The sequence below is a fragment of the Salvelinus alpinus genome, chromosome 7 (genome assembly GCF_045679555.1).
Source record: "Salvelinus alpinus chromosome 7, SLU_Salpinus.1, whole genome shotgun sequence".
Lineage (NCBI taxonomy): Eukaryota > Metazoa > Chordata > Actinopteri > Salmoniformes > Salmonidae > Salvelinus > Salvelinus alpinus.
Window position 1 is genome coordinate 14,109,735 of NC_092092.1, and position 19,553 is coordinate 14,129,287.

The 19,553-nt window shown below is 41.7% G+C and overlaps 1 protein-coding gene across 3 annotated transcripts; it reads left to right on the plus strand.

Moving 5' to 3' along the window:
- The first annotated feature begins 1,493 nt into the window (after window positions 1-1,493).
- Window positions 1,494-19,553, plus strand: LOC139580499 (myosin-6-like). 3 transcript variants are annotated; one of them, XM_071409248.1, is made up of 36 exons: window positions 1,494-1,661; window positions 1,756-1,912; window positions 2,006-2,033; window positions 2,125-2,230; window positions 2,339-2,431; window positions 2,544-2,607; window positions 2,697-2,795; window positions 2,986-3,089; window positions 3,188-3,326; window positions 3,428-3,546; window positions 3,766-3,915; window positions 4,446-4,616; window positions 4,810-5,119; window positions 6,184-6,254; window positions 6,428-6,633; window positions 9,207-9,330; window positions 9,938-10,074; window positions 10,165-10,420; window positions 11,210-11,452; window positions 11,539-11,715; window positions 11,814-11,959; window positions 12,083-12,173; window positions 12,266-12,655; window positions 13,980-14,106; window positions 14,203-14,321; window positions 14,411-14,607; window positions 14,777-14,960; window positions 15,061-15,226; window positions 15,338-15,462; window positions 15,560-15,868; window positions 16,496-16,699; window positions 16,801-17,097; window positions 17,219-17,515; window positions 17,611-17,745; window positions 18,996-19,051; window positions 19,431-19,553. In XM_071409248.1, the coding sequence occupies exons 1-35, from the start codon at window positions 1,584-1,586 to the stop codon at window positions 19,014-19,016; spliced, it is 5,640 nt and encodes a 1,879-aa protein (XP_071265349.1). In that variant the 5' UTR covers window positions 1,494-1,583; the 3' UTR covers window positions 19,017-19,051; window positions 19,431-19,553. The 3 variants fall into 3 exon arrangements, with proteins under 3 accessions (XP_071265349.1, XP_071265350.1, XP_071265348.1); XM_071409249.1 differs by having other exon boundaries at window positions 1,598-1,912; window positions 17,219-17,323; window positions 17,420-17,515; XM_071409247.1 differs by having other exon boundaries at window positions 1,598-1,912.

Genomic DNA, 19,553 nt, shown 5'->3' on the forward strand with positions numbered 1-19,553 from the left:
GAGATAAACTTGTTATTCAGGTCAGTCTCTCTATCTTGAGATAAACTTGTTATTCAGGTCAGTCTCTCTATCTTGAGATAAACTTGTTATTCAGGTCAGTCTCTCTATCTTGAGATAAACTTGTTATTCAGGCCAGGTCAGTCTCTCTATCTTGAGATAAACTTGTATTTCAGCCAGGACACCAATTGAGAATCCTAGCCAAGAGTAACATTTTATTGAAGCCATACAAATATTATTATGACACGATCATTAAGCATTATAAGACTTGTCATAAGTGACTACGAACTGCTTATAATATGTAAGTATTGTTGCGAACAGCGGGGCAGGGAAGCGAACCCGGGTCGCTGGGGAGAAAGTCAAACACATCGCACTGACAGGGTTAACTCACTTAGGGGGGAATTGTAACATGGCTCACATTAGTGAGGATCGTTACACTTCCCGCTCCGAACAGGAAAGAAGCATCCCAGTGCCTCGACCACATCAGCCCCCTCACACGTCTGTCTGTGCGTTCCCATGGCACCCATCCCACTTCTAACACCAATTGTTGACCTACTTGGTGAGAATCGTAACGTGGCTCATATTAGCGAGAATCGCTACAGTATTCTATTACAAGAAGCTAGAGTTATTATCAGTCATTTAGAACCTATTATAAATTGCCACATAGAAAGACAACATATATGTTAAGTTATGAAACATTGTAAGGACTCATACATATAACAGTAATAACAATACATTATAACTGTACACCACAACCCATTAACACTAAATAAACCATGTCAGAATCTGTCAGCATCTCATTCAAAATGGAATTTGCTAATACAGTATTAACCATTGCCTAATGATTCTGAAGACTGAAGGTCCAATCCCTGTGATGTAAAAAAAAATTAACTCTCTTCTTTAGCATGTACCCTACAAAAACACGTATTCACTGTGAAACAAAACGAAAGGAACATAAAACTGCATATCAATTCAAAAAAGCACAGGATAAATACTATTTTAAAACTATCCTGGAAAGACAGTTTTCAATTTTGATTCAACAGACAATTTTCAGGTTTACTAACTAATGTTAATGTCAGAATGGGATCTTTTGAATGACACTGTGGATTGATGTAGATATTCTCTGTTCCTCCCTGTACAGATTTCAGGATGGGAGACATGCTTATGGAGGAGTTCGGGGCAGCAGCTCCCTTTCTGCGTAAACCAGACAAGGAGAGGATGGAATGCCAGACGAGACCCTTTGACATAAAGAGGGAGTGCTATGTACCTGACCCTGAGGTTGAGTACGTCAAGGGCACAATCACCACCAGAGACGGGGACAAAATCACAGTTAACACAGAGTTTGGGAAGGTGAATGTTTTAATAAAAAAGGTTTTTAACGTGAATAGACAACAGGAACAATATGTAGTCTATATAATGATTTGTGTTCTTTTTCCTTTACTGATATTAAATAGAATAGCGGTGTACTTTGAAAAATGAAATGAAACAAACTGTGGAAATGTAATTTGCTCTTCTTTCAGACTGTTGTCGTGAAGGAGATTGACTGCCACCCCCAGAACCCGCCAAAGTTTGATAAAATTGAGGACATGGCGATGTTCACCTTCCTGCACGAGCCCGCCGTGCTGTTTAACCTCAAAGAGCGCTACGCAGCCTGGATGATTTACGTAAGTAATGACCAGCCTGCTGATGTCTCCACTAGATCTAAACATGGATTCAAATGAATATAACTTAAATCTGCACCTCCCTCGTCTTCCACAGACCTACTCAGGGCTGTTCTGTGTCACTGTCAACCCCTACAAGTGGCTGCCAGTGTACGATCAGTCTGTTGTCAATGCTTACAGAGGCAAGAAGAGGACAGAAGCTCCTCCTCATGTATTCTCCGTCTCTGACAATGCCTACCAGTACATGCTCTCAGGTAAAATGCAACCGTTGTTTTCTAAGTACATTCAAAACATCAAACTATATTTGGAAAATTGCTATTTACTGATAATTCATTTTCTTTCAACAGACAGGGAAAACCAGTCTGTCCTCATCACGTAAGTACCTCAACCAAAAGTTATATCAATTTGAGGCTATTTCCAATTAGGAGAAATGTTCAATCATCAACATTTGTATTTCCATTCCCAGTGGAGAATCCGGTGCTGGAAAGACTGTGAACACCAAGCGAGTCATTCAGTACTTTGCCAGCATCGCTGCCGTCGCTGGAAAGAAAAGTGCAGCAGAAGAGAAAAAGGTCAACAGAATGTCCATCCTAAATGAAACACACTTCCTGGTTGTATGAGCATGTTGACAAAGATATTCACGACAGAAATGTAACACTGTATGCGATGTTGGTTTGTAGGGGACCTTGGAGGATCAAATCATCCAGGCCAATCCTGCCCTGGAGGCGTTTGGTAACGCAAAGACCATCAGGAATGACAACTCCTCCCGATTCGTACGTTTTTTCCCCCTCTTGTTTGAGAACACGTCTTTATTATCAAATCCTATCATCATATTATCTGGTGTATATACACCCATTCATTAATATGTTGGTAAAACCTTTACAGGGTAAATTCATCCGAATTCATTTTGGAGTCACTGGGAAACTTTCCTCTGCTGACATTGAGACTTGTAAGTAAAAGTTAAATTTGATCAGGTTTGGAAAAATCTCTTTGACAACAGATTCATAAAATACACATTCACTTTTTCATGCATATCAGATCTTCTGGAAAAGTCACGTGTCACTTTCCAGCTCAAGGCTGAGAGAGACTACCACATCTTCTACCAGATTCTGTCCCAAAAGAAACCAGAACTGCTGGGTGAGTAATACAACACTCAACGAGGTACTGAACACTATATCAGTGTCTCTCAACCTCAGGTCTGTGGACCAGCACCAGTCCTTGGAATGTTACTGATCGTTGTCAGTAAATTAGCTGCCACAAAAAAGATTGAGAAACACTGCATAATAAACAGTACCATAGACACATTCAACTGTGCTGTTCTTTTCAGAGATGCTCCTCATCACCAGCAATCCCTACGACTACGCCTTCATCTCCCAAGGAGAGATTAAAGTCACTTCCATTGATGATTCTGATGAGCTAATGGCTACTGATGTAAGTCAATTTTCATGACAATTTCCATTTATCTCTCCTTGTTCATCTGTCCAACTTTCTATCCAATGCAAAAAAAATGTTACTTTATTCTGCACTAGGATGCCTTTAATGTGCTGGGCTTCTCTCAAGAAGAGATTAATGGCATTTACAAGCTGACCGGGGCCATAATGCACTACGGCAACATGAAGTTTAAGAACAAGCAGAGGGAGGAGCAAGCAGAATCTGATGGCACTGAGGGTGAGGATATAAAACCTCTCGCTTTAATATATAGTAGACTTTGAAAAATCTGACGGTCAGAATTGCCTCCTCCTACGACCATTAAAACCTTTCCTTTCCAGATGTCGACAAAGTCGCATATCTGATGTGCCTGAACTCTGCGGACCTGGTCAAGGGGCTGTGTCACCCAAGGGTCAAAGTAGGAAATGAATGGGTCACCAAAGGTCAGAGTGTCGATCAGGTGAGTCTAAAAATAAATAGAAAAGTTGTAAATTTCCAGGAGCTAATAATTGTGAGTATAAAAACTTCTGTTTAGAGTTGCTAATATTTTTAATGAGTGATTCCCCCATTGAGCAGGATGTTTAATCCAGGACTAGGCCTAATCTGTGTCTGGGAAACTGTCCCCATGTGTTCATGTTGAACCTATGTTTTAGTAATTCATTTTCTCAATATTTTGCAGGTGTACTACTCTATTGGTGCACTGTCAAAGAAGATTTACGAGAACATGTTCCTGTGGATGGTGATAAGAATCAACCTGACTCTGGACACTAAGAACGCTCGGCAGCACTACATTGGTGTGCTGGACATTGCTGGCTTTGAGATCTTTGATGTGAGTGTTTGATGTATGCTACATTTCATAAAAATAACCAATTGAGGTGTCACTACAGACACGGGTTCGAACCCAGGCTGTGTCACAAACGTCCACGATCGGGAGTCCCATAGCGCGGCGCACAATTGGCCCAGTGTTCGTCCGGGTTACGGGAGGGTTCGTCCGGGTTATGGGAGGGTTCGTCCGGGTTATGGGAGGGTTCGTCCGGGTTACGGGAGGGTTCGGGAGGGTTCGGCCGGGTTACGGGATGGTTTGGCCGGGGGGGGGGGGGGAGGATTTTACTTGGCTCATTACGCTGAAGCGACTCCTTTTGGAGAATGCATGACTCGACCTTCACCTCTCCCAAGCCCCTCGGCGAAATGCAGCGATGAGACAAGATCACAATTGGATATCACAAAATTGGGGAGAAAATGGGGGGTAAAATACAACAACAACAACAAAAAATAAGAAGAAAAAAAACACATCATCAAATGATTTATCTAAAACATTACAGCTGACAAAAATAAAGTAACTGTGAACTTGTATTTCAGTTCAACACCTTTGAGCAGCTGTGCATCAACTTCACTAATGAGAAGCTGCAGCAGTTCTTCAACCACCACATGTTTGTGCTGGAGCAGGAAGAGTACAAGAAAGAGGGCATCGTCTGGGAGTTCATTGACTTCGGCATGGACTTGGCTGCCTGCATTGACCTCATCGAAAGGGTTGGTGTCTTCAGTTTTTTGACAGTCGTTCATATGAAGTGTCCTGAGATATCTTTGAGATTTCAAACATTTAATTGGGAGTACTTTTAAAATGAGCATTACGAAGAGGAAAATCTTCATAGACAAAATGATTCTGATATTTATTCACTATGCTTTTCTCTTGGTACTAATGGATTTTCCTTCCTTCCACCAGCCCATGGGTATCATGTCCATCCTTGAAGAGGAGTGCATGTTCCCCAAGGCCAGTGATTCTACATTCAAGGCTAAGCTGTATGACACCCATCTGGGAAAAAACGCATGCTTCCAGAAGCCCAAGATTATTAAGGGAAGGCCGGAAGCACATTTCTCCCTGGTTCACTATGCTGGCACTGTTGACTACAACATTGGTAACTGGCTGGTGAAGAACAAGGACCCGCTGAATGAGACTGTGGTCGGACTGTTCCAGAAGTCAAGTCTTAAGTTCTTGTCCAATCTCTTTGCGAGCTACGCTGGTGCAGAAGGAGGTACTATATGTTTCTATCTGCAAAGACTACAAACCAATAAAGTAAATGACATTTAACATGATAGAACAGAGAAGCGGGAAGTAGCCTTGCGGTTAGAGTGTTGGGGCAGTTAACGAAAGGTTACATGTTCGAATACCTCAACCGACATGGAGCAAGGCACTTAAAACTAATTTACAACAAAACATTTCACTGCACCTATCCGGTGTTTGTAACAACATGTATAATCTAATTGTTATCAGGTGAAGACAATAACAACATGTATAATCTAATTGTTATCAGGTGAGGACAATAACAACATGTATAATCTAATTGTTATCAGGTGAGGACAATAACAACATGTATAATCTAATTGTTATCAGGTGAGGACAATAACAACATGTATAATCTAATTGTTATCAGGTGAGGACAATAACAACATGTATAATCTAATTGTTATCAGGTGAGGACAATAACAACATGTATAATCTAATTGTTATCAGGTGAGGACAATAACAACATGTATAATCTAATTGTTATCAGGTGAGGACAATAACAACATGTATAATCTAATTGTTATCAGGTGAGGACAATAACAACATGTATAATCTAATTGTTATCAGGTGAGGACAATAACAACATGTATAATCTAATTGTTATCAGGTGAGGACAATAACAACATGTATAATCTAATTGTTATCAGGTGAGGACAATAACAACATGTATAATCTAACTGTTCTGTGGTCATCAGGTGAGGACAATAACAACATGTCCGTCTTTCCGTCTTTCGGATGGGACGTTAAACGGGTGTCCTGACTCTCTGAGGTCATTAAAGATCCCATGGCACTTATCGTAAGAGTAGGGGTGTTAACCCCGGTGTCCTGGCTAAATTCCCAATCTGGCCCTCAAACCATCATGGTCACCTAATAATCCCCAGTTTACAATTGGCTCATTCACCCCCCTCCTCTCCCCTGTAACTATTCCCCAGGTCGTTGCTGCAAATGAGAACGTGTTCTCAGTCAACTTACCTGGTAAAATAACGGTAAAATAAATAAAAATGTATAATCTAACTGTTATGTGGTTATCAGGTGAGGACAAAGCGGCTGGAGGAAAGAAGAAGAAAGGCTCTTCCTTCCAGACTGTGTCTGCACTGCACAGGGTAGATCCCACATTAAATCAATCTAGCTTTTCACATTACATTACATTACATTACATTTGAGATGTGAGCATGTTGTGGATTGGCACGTTAGCATTTAATGCCGTTGTGACTCGTGAGGTACTCTGAGACTCATGCACTGACGGAGAGAATTTCTACATTCGTCATACTCACAGGAGAACTTGGGTAAACTCATGACCAACTTGAGGTCTACTCACCCCCACTTTGTGCGTTGCCTCATCCCCAACGAGACCAAGACTCCCGGGGCCATGGAGAATCCTCTGGTCATGCACCAACTGCGCTGTAACGGTGTGCTGGAAGGAATCAGGATCTGCAGAAAGGGCTTCCCCAACAGGATCCTGTATGCTGATTTCAAACAAAGGTACAAAATAAGGTTATACAGTGGGGCAAAAAAATATTTAGTCAGCCACCAATTGTGCAAGTTCTCCCACTTAAAAAGATGAGAGAGGCCTGTAATTTTCATCATAGGTACACTTCAACTATGACAGACAAAATGAGGGAAAAAAATCCAGAAAATCACATTGTAGGATTTTTAATGAATTTATTTGCAAAATATGGTGGAAAATAAGTATTTAGTATAATAAAGTGCCCTTTAATATAGACCACATGGAAAATTCAATACATCAGATTTGCTAACGGACAACATTCCTGAAGCTGTGCATCCTATGCGACCTCTCGGGAAGATTTTACCCCACTTAATAGCAAAATGAATCCAAGTTTTCACCATCATTGTAAAGCCCTAGTTATTTTGTTGCTTTGACAAAGTAATATCTCAAGAGTATTATTTATTTAATGTGATTAGTGATTCATATTTTTTTTTAATAATAATAATAATAAATATCCCTAATTTTAAGGTCAACCCTGTTACGTGAACTAAACTGAAACTATTCCTTAAAAATGAAGAAGAAAAAAAAACATGGACATCCAATAGTCAAATCATAGTGTAAAAGTAGATGAGCTAGTTCTACTCTTTTTGGTCATTTTCTGATGTTTTGTGGTGGAAAACTGAGTGGGTGGAGCACAACATGTCAACACTGTTAGCCGTAGATAAACAGGCTAGAAATGTCCATTTCCTTGTGAAGCTTTGCTTTCATTTGCCACTCCCTGTTGTACACAATGAGCTTCCTTTCCCCCCTCACAAGGCGAATTATGGATGATTTAAGATTAGGTCGTCAACCCTATGACGATAACCCTGTTACTTTATTTGGCACTTAATGATAGTACTTATGATAGTATGATAGGTACTTATGATAGTCTTTTGATTTATTTATTTAACCTTTAAAGATGGGAAAACATGTTTTTGTTAAGTTGAATATGTGCTCTTTAGGAAATAATTAAATAAAATATACAGTACCAGTCAAAAGGTAGGACACACCTACTCATTCAAGTTATTTTTTAAACTATTTTCTTCATTGTAGAATAGTAGTGAAGACATTAAAACTATGAAATAACACATATGGAATCCTGTAGTAACCAAAAAAGTGTTAAACAATATATTTTAGATTTTTCAAAGTAGCCACCCTTTGCCTCGATGACAGCTTTGCACACTCTTGGCATTCTCTCAACCAGCTTCATGAGGACTTATTTTCCAACAGTCTTGAAGGAGTTCCCACATATGCTGAGCACTTGTTGGCTGCTTTTCCTTCACTCTGCGGTCCAACTCATCCCAAACCATCTCAACTGGGTTGAGGTCGGGTGATTGTGGAGGCCAGGTGATCTGATGCAGCACCATCACTCTCCTTCTTGGTCAAATAGCCCTTACACAGCCTGGAGGTGTGTTGGATTATTGTCCTGTTGGAAAACAAATTATAGTCCTACTAAGCACAAACCAGATGGGATGGCGTATCGCTGCAGAATACTGTGGTAGCCATGCTGGTTAAGTGTGCCTTGAATTCTAAATAAATCACTGACAGTGTCACCAGCAAAGCACCCCCACACCATCACACCTCCTCCTCCATGCTTCACGGTGGGAACCACACATGCAGAGATCATCCGTTCACCTTCTCTACATTTCACAAAGACACAGCGGTTGGAACCAAAAATCTCAAATTTGGACTCATCAGACCAAAGGGCAGATTTCCACCGGTCTAATGTCCATTGCTCGTGTTTCTTGGCCAAAGCAAGTCTCTTCTTCTTATTGGTGTCCTTTAGTAGTGGTTTCTTTGCAGCAATTCGACCATGAAGGCCTGATTCACGCAGTCACTTCTGAACAGTTGATGTTGAGATGTGTCTGTTACTTGAACTCTGTGAAGCATTTATTTGGGCTGCAATCTGAGGTGCAGTTAACTCTAATGAGCGTAGCCGCTGCAGCAGAGGTAACTTTGGGTCTTCCTTTCCTGTGGCGGTCCTCATGAGAGACAGTTTCATCATATGCCTTGATGGTTTTTGCGACTGCACTTGAAGAAACATTCAAAGTTCTTGAAATTTTCCGGATTGACTTACCTTCATGTCTTTAAAGTAATGATGGACTGCCGTTTCTTTTTGCTTATTTGAGCTGTTCTTGCCATAATATGGACTTGGTCTTTTACCAAATAGGGCTATCTTCTGTTTACCACCCCTACCTTATCACAACACAACTGAATGGCGCAAATACATTTAAAAGGAAAGAAATTCCACAAACTAACTTTTAACAAGACACACCTGCTAATTGAAATGCATTCCAGGTGACTACCTCATGAAGCTGGTTGAGAATGCCAAGAGTGTGCAAAGCTGTCATCAAGACAAAGGGTGGCTACTTTGAAGAATCTCAAACATAACATATATTTTGATTTGTTTAACACTTTTTTGGTTACTACATGATTCCATATGTTTTATTTCATAGTTTTGATGTAGAAAATAGTACAAAATAAAGAAAAACCCTGGAATGAGTTGATGTGTCCAAACTTTTGACTTGTAATGTCTATTGAAGATAATTGTTTGGTGATTTTAATTCAGATACCGCATCCTCAACCCAAATGCTATCCCCGAGGGTCAGTTCATTGACAACGTGAAGGCGGCAGAAAAACTGCTGGGCTCTCTGGACATTGACCACACCCAGTACAGATTAGGACACACTAAGGTAAGTTCTCCAAATAGATGGAAGGCAATATGGCCTGTCGGATCAGGAGGGAAAGATAGGACCAACAAAAAGGGTCCTAGCAACATATTGCCGTTACACCACTATCACCACCAGGCCAAACTGAGCAATACCCGTAGAGTTGTACTAGAGAACTGATGCAACGGCCACTTCTATGACAGAATGGCCAGCGCCATTGAGGACTATCTATTTTAAAGAAGTCACTTACGTTTTCTTATATTTCCATGAGTGTATTATTGGAAGTTTGTAAATAAACTGAAAAGGTTCATACAAGCACCTACTGAGCTAGAGTGCATCATCTAGAGGTATAAAAACAACCTGGTTGGTGATTTACTGCCCCCTGCTGTTATTGAGTGCTCAGGAATATAATTAATTGGCTGACCCCTCCAGCTGATCTGAATGGAATTCTGTGATTCGTCCTGAACCATACACAGTAAAATCATTGATGTGTACTGCATATATACACACACCGTTATCTATCTATCTATCTATCTATCTATCTATCTATCTATCTATCTATCTATCTATCTATCTATCTATCTATCTATCTATCCATCCACCCCTGTATGTCTCTGTATATCTTTATTAGGTGTTCTTTAAGGCTGGTCTCCTGGGTACCCTTGAGGAGATGAGGGACGACCGTCTCGCCCTCATCATCACCGGCATGCAGGCCAGATCACGTGGTCTACTTGCCAGGATTGAGTTCCAGAAAATTGTTGACCGCAGGTTGGAAAAACAATAGATAGAAACTTCTGCAGACAATATGGTGGAGGTGGAAAAGGTTGTATAACAAGCTAATTTTATAACAATTCACAGGGATGCTTTGCTTGTGATCCAATGGAACATTCGTGCCTTCATGGGTGTCAAGAATTGGCCCTGGATGAAAATGTTCTTCAAGATCAAACCTCTGCTGGTTTCAGCAGAAACTGAGAAAGAGATGGCCAACATGAAGGAAGAATTCCTGAAGCTGAAAGAGCTTTTTGCTAAAACGGACGCCCGTAGAAAGGAGCTGGAGGAGAAGATGGTCTCCCTTCTCCAAGAGAAGAACGACCTGCAAATGGCAGTCCTATCTGTGAGTAAAAGGCACATTTCTAAACGACTTTGATGTAACTTTAACTGCACTCGTCCCTTTGCTGCAGTCAAATCCTGTGTAAAAAAATGGCCTTTCGAGGTCTTAGCATGACTGAGGCCCAATCCCAAACCAGCCTCCTTTGAAGGTTCATCTGTTGCCACCCTCAAAGGGTGACTTCCAGAGCGGCGTGGAACAAACCCGGTCCAACTACAGGACGCATTCGTGACTTCAACGATGCAATTTAAGGAAAAAAGTACAATAACGAAAATGTATTTTATAAGATATAACAAGATACAAGATGAACAAAATCTTTAACCTCAATAACAGTTAAACATTTTCATTTTGTTACATGTTTCACACCTCGAAAATAAGCCACAAACAAATGCACGTGTCATGTCATTAGGCAAGACTTTCCATTATTTCATATGAAATTGGGCCAAGTCCAAACATGATGCATGTTGGGATAGCACTTTGCCCTGGAGCCTACAGCAGTGCTGGTTAAAGTGGCTATCGGAGGGTCTCTAATTAGTCCCTACCCCCTTTGATCATTTTCACTCCCTCAGCTTTGTGAATATGGCGGTAACACTTGTGAACGTTCAAATCGAGGGCTTACGGGAAGGGACTGGTTTGGGATTCAGCAAGAGACATGGAAAAACAAAGAGAGGGATGAGACATGATTTGATAAATCGATGTCATACAATTAATGAATACAGAATATTTTACAACCAACCAAATGTATGAAATTTGAAGGATTTGATATATGCTTACAATATATTGACACGTTGACAGTCAGAAGACACTCTTGGTGATGCTGAAGAGAGATGTGAGGGGCTGATCAAGAATAAGATCCAGCTTGAGGCCAAAGCCAAAGAGCTGACAGAGAGGCTGGAGGATGAGGAGGAGATGAATTCAGAGCTGACTGCTAAGAAGAGGAAGCTGGAAGATGAGTGCTCAGAACTCAAGAAGGACATTGATGATCTGGAGCTCACTCTGGCTAAAGTGGAGAAAGAGAAGCATGCCACAGAGAACAAGGTCAAAGTTTCTCTTTATTCTTGGGTTGTTAAAATTACAAATAATTGGTGTGGATGAAAGTGTAATGACACTAGTGTTTTCTTTAGGTTAAAAACCTGACTGAGGAGATGGCAGCTCTGGACGAAATCATTGCCAAGCTGACCAAGGAGAAGAAGGCTCTGCAGGAGGCTCATCAACAAACGTTGGATGACCTGCAGAGTGAGGAGGACAAGGTCAACACGCTGACCAAGGCCAAAGCCAAACTGGAACAGCAAGTTGATGACGTGAGTATAAAAATGACTACATATTTAGTCATATCCTAAAAAAATTGGTTACCGCAAATGGTTTACTCCTAATATTGTTTAAATATATCCTTTATCAGCTTGAAGGGTCTCTGGAGCAAGAGAAGAAGGTGAGGATGGACCTGGAGAGAGCAAAGAGAAAGCTGGAGGGAGATTTGAAGTTGACCCAGGAGAGCCTAATGGACCTGGAGAACGACAAGCAACAGATGGAAGAGAGGATGAAGAAGTAAGATCACAAATACATTTAACTGTTTACATACTAATAATATTTTATAGCAGAAAAGACCACAACTCCCAAAAATCATTCAAATAGATGTTTATGTTAAACTTCATTTTTTTTACTCATCAGGAAGGACTTTGAGATGAGCCAACTCAACAGCAAGATTGAGGATGAGCAGGCCATGAGCGCCCAACTCCAGAAGAAACTGAAGGAGCTGCAGGTATTTCAATATTATTGTTGAAAATATACTCTTTCTGTTACACTTGATTATGTTCTGCTCTTACCAGAAAAGTTTAATTCCGACCATTTCAGGCCCGCATTGAGGAGCTGGAGGAAGAGCTGGAGGCTGAGAGAGCTGCCCGTGCCAAAGTGGAGAAACAGAGGGCAGACTTGGCCAGAGAGCTGGAGGAGATCAGCGAGAGGCTGGAGGAGGCTGGTGGAGCCACTGCCTCCCAGATTGAGATGAACAAGAAGAGGGAGGCTGAGTTCCAGAAGGTGCGCAGAGACCTCGAAGAGGCTACCCTGCAGCACGAGGCTACTGCTGCCACTCTGAGGAAGAAAAATGCTGACAGTGTGGCTGACCTGGGAGAGCAGATTGATAACCTTCAGAGAGTGAAGCAGAAGCTGGAGAAGGAGAAGAGTGAGCTCAGGCTGGAGCTGGATGATGTGGTCTCCAACATGGAGCAGATTGTCAAGACTAAGGTCAGTGGATTAACCATGATGAAATACAAGCATTTTTCTGAGATCAGATAGATATCGCACATGTCACTACACATGGCACTACACATGTCACTACACATGGCACTACACATGTCACTACACATGGCACTACACATGGCACTACACATGGCACTACACATGGCACTACACATGGCACTACACATGGCACTACACATGTCACTACACATGGCACTGCACATGGCACTGCACATGGCACTACACATGGCACTACACATGGCACTACACATGGCACTACACATGGCACTGCACATGTCACTACACATGTCACTACACATGGCACTACACATGGCACTACACATGGCACTGCACATGGCACTGCACATGGCACTGCACATGGCACTGCACATGGCACTACACATGGCACTACACATGGCACTACACATGGCACTACACATGGCACTACACATGGCACTACACATGGCACTACACATGGCACTACACATGGCACTACACATGGCACTGCACATGGCACTACACATGGCACTGCACATGGCACTGCACATGGCACTGCACATGGCACTACACATGGCACTACACATGGCACTGCACATGGCACTGCACATGGCACTGCACATGGCACTGCACATGGCACTACACATGGCACTACACATGGCACTACACATGGCACTACACATGGCACTACACATGGCACTACACATGGCACTACACATGGCACTGCACATGGCACTACACATGGCACTGCACATGGCACTACACATGGCACTACACATGGCACTACACATGGCACTACACATGTCACTACACATGGCACTACACATGGCACTACACATGGCACTACACATGGCACTGCACATGGCACTGCACATGGCACTGCACATGGCACTGCACATGGCACTACACATGGCACTACACATGGCACTACACATGGCACTACACATGGCACTACACATGGCACTACACATGGCACTGCACATGTCACTACACATGTCACTACACATGGCACTGCACATGGCACTGCACATGGCACTACACATGGCACTGCACATGGCACTGCACATGTCACTACACATGTCACTGCACATGGCACTGCACATGGCACTGCACATGGCACTGCACATGGCACTGCACATGGCACTACACATGGCACTACACATGGCACTACACATGGCACTACACATGGCACTACACATGGCACTACACATGTCACCGCACATGGCACTACACATGGCACTACACATGGCACTACACATGGCAGAGATATTTCAGAAATATGATCTATGAAGGGTGTGCTGCATTATATATATTTTTAAAAACATGTTTTCAGACAAACTTGGAGAAAATGTGCCGCACTCTCGAGGACCAGATGAGTGAATACAGGACGAAAGCTGAGGAAGGACAGCGATCCATCAATGATTTCACCATGCAGAAAGCAAAGCTTCAAACTGAGAACGGTATAACAACTTTAACATGAACATTCACATAAACAGCTACAATGAACATCCACAATAAGAGACTCATTGAAATGATCAAAAATTCGATGAAAACAGGTGAACTTGCCAGACAATTGGAGGAGAAGGACTCTCTGGTCTCCCAACTGACCAGGGGCAAGCAGTCCAACGTTCAGCAGATTGAAGACCTCAAAAGACAACTGGAGGAGGAAGTCAAGGTATTTATACTAAAAATGTAGAATCTGTTATCCGACTACATTCATCCTCCGGCATAACTACGTATTCTTTTTTTACCGTTATTTTCCAGGCAAAGAACGCACTTGCCCATGCAGTGCAGTCTGCTCGCCATGACTCAGACCTGCTCAGGGAGCAGTATGAGGAGGAGCAGGAGGCCAAGGCTGAGCTGCAGCGTGGCATGTCCAAGGCCAACGCTGAGGTGGCTCAGTGGAGAACCAAGTATGAAACTGATGCCATCCAGAAGACCGAGGAGCTTGAAGAGGCAAAGTAAGGATGTTTTCTTACTCTCAAGGCTATTCAACCTTGGCTGAACGAGCGATACACAACAGTATATGATGAATGATACATGAATTACCTGATATACAACCGTTATATATATATAGAAAAATAAAGGCAGCTGTTCTTGAAATTAGTTTCCCCATCTATGTCAATCTAGGAAGAAGCTGGCTCAGCGTCTGCAGGATGCCGAGGAAGCTGTGGAGGCTGTTAACGCTAAATGCTCCTCCTTGGAGAAGACTAAACACAGACTCCAGAATGAGATTGAAGATCTCATGGTGGATGTGGAGAGATCCAATGCAGCTGCTGCCGCGCTGGACAAGAAGCAGAGGAACTTCGACAAGGTATTATTATGGAACAGTCTTCTTAACTTTCCTTATAATACATGATAATTCATATGCTGTTTATTCAAGACCATTTACAATCCATGTATGATTCTACTAGGTCCTGGCTGAATGGAAGCAGAAGTTTGAGGAGTCTCAGACTGAGTTGGAGAGCTCCCAGAAAGAGGCCAGATCCCTCAGCACTGAGCTCTTCAAACTCAAGAACTCTTATGAGGAGTCTCTGGATCATCTGGAGACCATGAAGAGGGAGAACAAGAACCTACAAGGTCAGAGCATCAGTATTATTGGCCTGCATTTCAGGCAATCGTTTAAATATTATTAAAGAGATTTGTTATCACATGACACTGACGTGCAACATTCCCCCCCCCCCCCCACAGAGGAAATTTCTGATCTGACTGAGCAACTTGGTGAGGGAGGAAAGAGCGTCCATGAGCTGGAGAAGATCCGTAAACAGCTGGAGCAGGAGAAGGCTGAGATACAGACTGCACTAGAGGAAGCTGAGGTGAGACTGGGAAATATTTACTGGTAGGGATAGACACCATTTACTGAGAGTAAAATATTAGAAGATTTTACATACAATGTGTGTTGTGTTCCCATAGGGCTCCCTGGAGCACGAGGAGGGCAAGATCCTGAGAGCACAGCTGGAGTACAACCAGGTCAAAGCTGACATTGAGCGCAAACTGGTGGAGAAAGATGAGGAAATGGAGATGAATAAGAGGAACCAGCAGAGAGTGGTGGATACCCTGCAGAGCTCCCTGGAGTCAGAGACTCGCAGCAGGAATGAAGCTCTCAGGCTGAAGAAGAAGATGGAGGGAGATCTCAATGAGATGGAGATCCAGCTCAGCCAGGCCAACAGGCAGGCAGGAGAGGCCCAGAAGCAACTAAAGGGTCTTCATTCCCATCTGAAGGTAACACTTCCACAGCATCTAATCCAGGGTTGGGGGTCAATTACAATTTAATTCGAAATTACAATTCAATTCTTGAATTTAGGTTGTAATTAAATTCGAATTTCACCACCAAGTTATGGAATTAGACTACTAGGACTGTTTGAATTGGAATTGCATTGGAAATCAATTTAATATTTGTGTAAGAGGGCGGCAGGTAGCCTAGTGGTTAGAGCATTGGACTAGCTGACAAGGTAAAAACCTGTCGTTCTGCCCCTGAACAAGGCAGTTAACCCACTGTTCCTAGGCTGTCATTGAAAATAAGAATTTGTTCTTAACTGACTTGCCTAGTTAAATAAAGGTAAAACAAATATAATTGTTTGGGATAATATTGAATTAGGAATTACATTCTTGGAATTGAATTATCTCTGATTTTAAAGACTAACCTTGAATTTTAATTGAATTAAATTTACAGGGAGATTGAATTGATTAAGAATTGAATTAGTGGAATTGACCGCAACCCTGATTTAATCTTAAACACAATAACTACTACATTTTTATTATAAAGATGAAGCCCAAAAAATAATTGTTAAACAGATCCTGGGGTATTTCTGGGACTTCTTTCTAACAAAACCAAAATTCTCTCCACAGGATTCTCAACTGCAGCTGGATGATGCTCTCCGTGGCGGTGACGACCTGAAGGAGAACATTGCCATTGTGGAGAGACGCAACAACCTGATGCAGGCTGAACTGGATGAGCTGAGGTCCCTGGTGGAGCAGACGGAGAGAGGCCGCAAACTGGCCGAGCAGGAACTGCTGGATGTTAGTGAGAGAGTTCAGCTACTGCACTCTCAGGTAAAAGGCATCGATAGACAACAATAGATAGCCTTATTAAATATACACAACTTGAAAATGTTGAAGATAATATGAAAGTAATTCCTCAACCACATGTGTAGAACACCAGCCTGCTGAGCCAGAAGAAGAAGCTAGAGGGTGACACATCCCAGCTTTCGACTGAAGTGGAAGAGGCTGTGCAGGAATGCAGAAACGCTGAGGAGAAGGCCAAGAAGGCCATTACTGATGCTGCCATGATGGCAGAAGAGCTGAAGAAGGAGCAGGACACCAGTTCTCACCTGGAGCGCATGAAGAAAAACATGGAGCAGACCATTAAGGACCTGCAGCACCGCCTGGATGAAGCTGAACAAATCGCCATGAAGGGGGGCAAGAAGCAGATCCAGAAGCTGGAGGCCAGAGTAAGTATTTGAGGCTAACCTACTTTCTCTTCTATAAATGAACATAAAAAATTTCTAGCTTCAATGTAGTTGCAACGACATAATATTGGAAATAGTGTTAACATCCATCACATCTTTCCAGGTGAGGGAGTTAGAGACTGAAGTGGAAATGGAGCAAAGGAGGAGCGGCGATTCTGTGAAAGGAGTCCGTAAATATGAGAGACGCATCAAGGAACTCACCTACCAGGTACATCAGAGTTACCCTATGAACATGCTCAGAATAAAACTAAGGTTCATATATATGACCCTATCCCCCCCCCCCCCCCTTTGTTTTCTGGTGCAGACTGAGGAAGACCGTAAGAATTTGAGCCGTCTGCAGGACCTGGTGGACAAACTGCAGCTGAAGGTCAAATCCTTCAAGAGAACTGCAGAGGAGGCTGTAAGTACAAAACCGTCCATCATCCAACTGACGCATCTGTCATTTATGAATTGTTGCCTTTTGCTAGAGACTAAAATCATCCATATTTTTCACAGGAGGAACAAGCCAATTCCAATTTGGGCAAATTCCGCAAGATTCAGCATGAACTGGACGAGGCAGAGGAGAGGGCTGATATTGCTGAGTCTCAGGTCAATAAGATGAGAGCCAAGAGTCGGGACGTTGGTTCTAAGGTCAGTATCTGCTGCTTCAATCTTCAATTCATTATAATTTAATGACTCCCCCCCCCCCCATGTAATGTGTGGCTGAAGCCTTTACGTTGAATACTTTTAAGGCGTATAATATCCAATAGCCATAATATCATTAACATCTGAATATCTACATTTATATGAATTAATTTGCGGGCGTCCATTGTGTTCTGAAACTATACAAGACAGGATCAACTCTAAATGTAATAGCTAACTGCTAACGGTCCCGATGGTTTCATAGATACATTTCCTGTAGAAGAAGAAAAAAGTCCCCACTTTACATTTACTGTATTTCCATGGTAGTTTTATAAGTAGGTACAGTGTAATAACAGTCAAAGATTATACTTTATACCTGTTGCAGTTTTATACATTCATTCATTTGATAAACAAATTCAAATTAAAAGGACAACTTCAATTTCAACTTTGGTATTTCAACCTTGTGTCTCTACCATAGCCTCAAGTCATTTCCTCGGTAGCAAATCACTAAAAGTTATTATGTTATAGGGTAATTGCCAATAGCATTATAATTACTAACAATTATACTGTATGTAATAACCACTCCTCAACATTGATATTCATTACATGCTTTGACTTACAGAATTTTGTCTTTAGTAAGAATATGTACCGACACTACAAATTCCACTCAAACACTGTACCTTCCTATGCAGCTACTACCATGGTAACACATGGGATCTAAAGAAACTGGGACCATTTTTTTTTTTTAAAAGAAGATTTTATGTAATACCTACAGTTGAAGAATCAAATGAATCTACTGTTCATTTTATTTTAATTGTTCATTGGACAATATTGCAACTATAAAATGTTTTACAAACTTTTAATTGATTACATAGTAGATCTAAGGAGAAATCAGGACCATTCCAGGTTTGTTATCTGTATGGGGACAACATGATGTTCATAGTTTATAAGTGTATACTACTTACCTGTTGAAGCTTATTGTAATTTTAACTAGAGCACATTGTATATGGCAATATCAAGGTTTTCCAGTAGGATTACAATGTTCTTATAACCAAGGACCAGTCACCCAAAGGTTGCTAGATTGAATCCCCGAGCTGACAAGGTAAAAATCTGTCGTTCTGCCTCTGAACAAGGCAGTTAACCCACTGTTCCTAGGCCGTCATTGTAAATAAGAATTTGTTCTTAAACTGACTTGCCTAGTTAAATAAAGGTACATTTAAAAAAATATATATATTAAAAATCTATCTTCTCTGTGACAGAAAGGAAAGGATGAGGAGTGAGACCAGGAGACCAAGAGTTGTGATCCAGCTCCCAGGTCAGTTGCCGTGGTTATAATTTGCACACTTCCTGGTTTCAGTGGTGACTTACAATGCAATTACATCGTTTTTGGAGATGTTTATTGTAATAAGGACAGTAGTTGAAATTAAAGCAAAAGCCAAATTAATTTAATGTTAATTGAATTATTTGATTTGACATCCTTGCACCTTTAAAAGATGTCAAATCTTAGTTAATTTACTAGCAAACACAATTGTAATGTTCGGACCATTTTATGAATGAGTGTTTTAGTGCAGCATAAACACTCATTGGAGTTGCCCCATTGTGTAATTTACATTTCAAGACCCAAAGTATATAATACAAATGTTTCCAGAATATAGAGCTAATTTTCACAACCTTTTATCCACCTTCTGCCACAGAAAGGACATGATGAAGAGTGAAGCTCTCAGACGGACCTTTCTGAAAATCTCCTGACTGTAGTCCTTTAGTGTGTCTCTATTCTCCCATGTAACATGAGCCGAATAAAGACAATTGAAATTGCA

Coding starts and splice junctions, on each gene's coding strand:
- LOC139580499 (XM_071409247.1), top strand. CDS start 1,669: ATGACCAGCCTGCTGATGTCTCCACTAGATCTAAACATGGATTCAAAT. Junction 2,034..2,124: donor AACCAGTCTGTCCTCATCAC/GTAAGTACCTCA, acceptor TTCCATTCCCAG/TGGAGAATCCGGTGCTGGAA. Junction 15,227..15,337: donor GGAGAACAAGAACCTACAAG/GTCAGAGCATCA, acceptor CCCCCCCCACAG/AGGAAATTTCTGATCTGACT.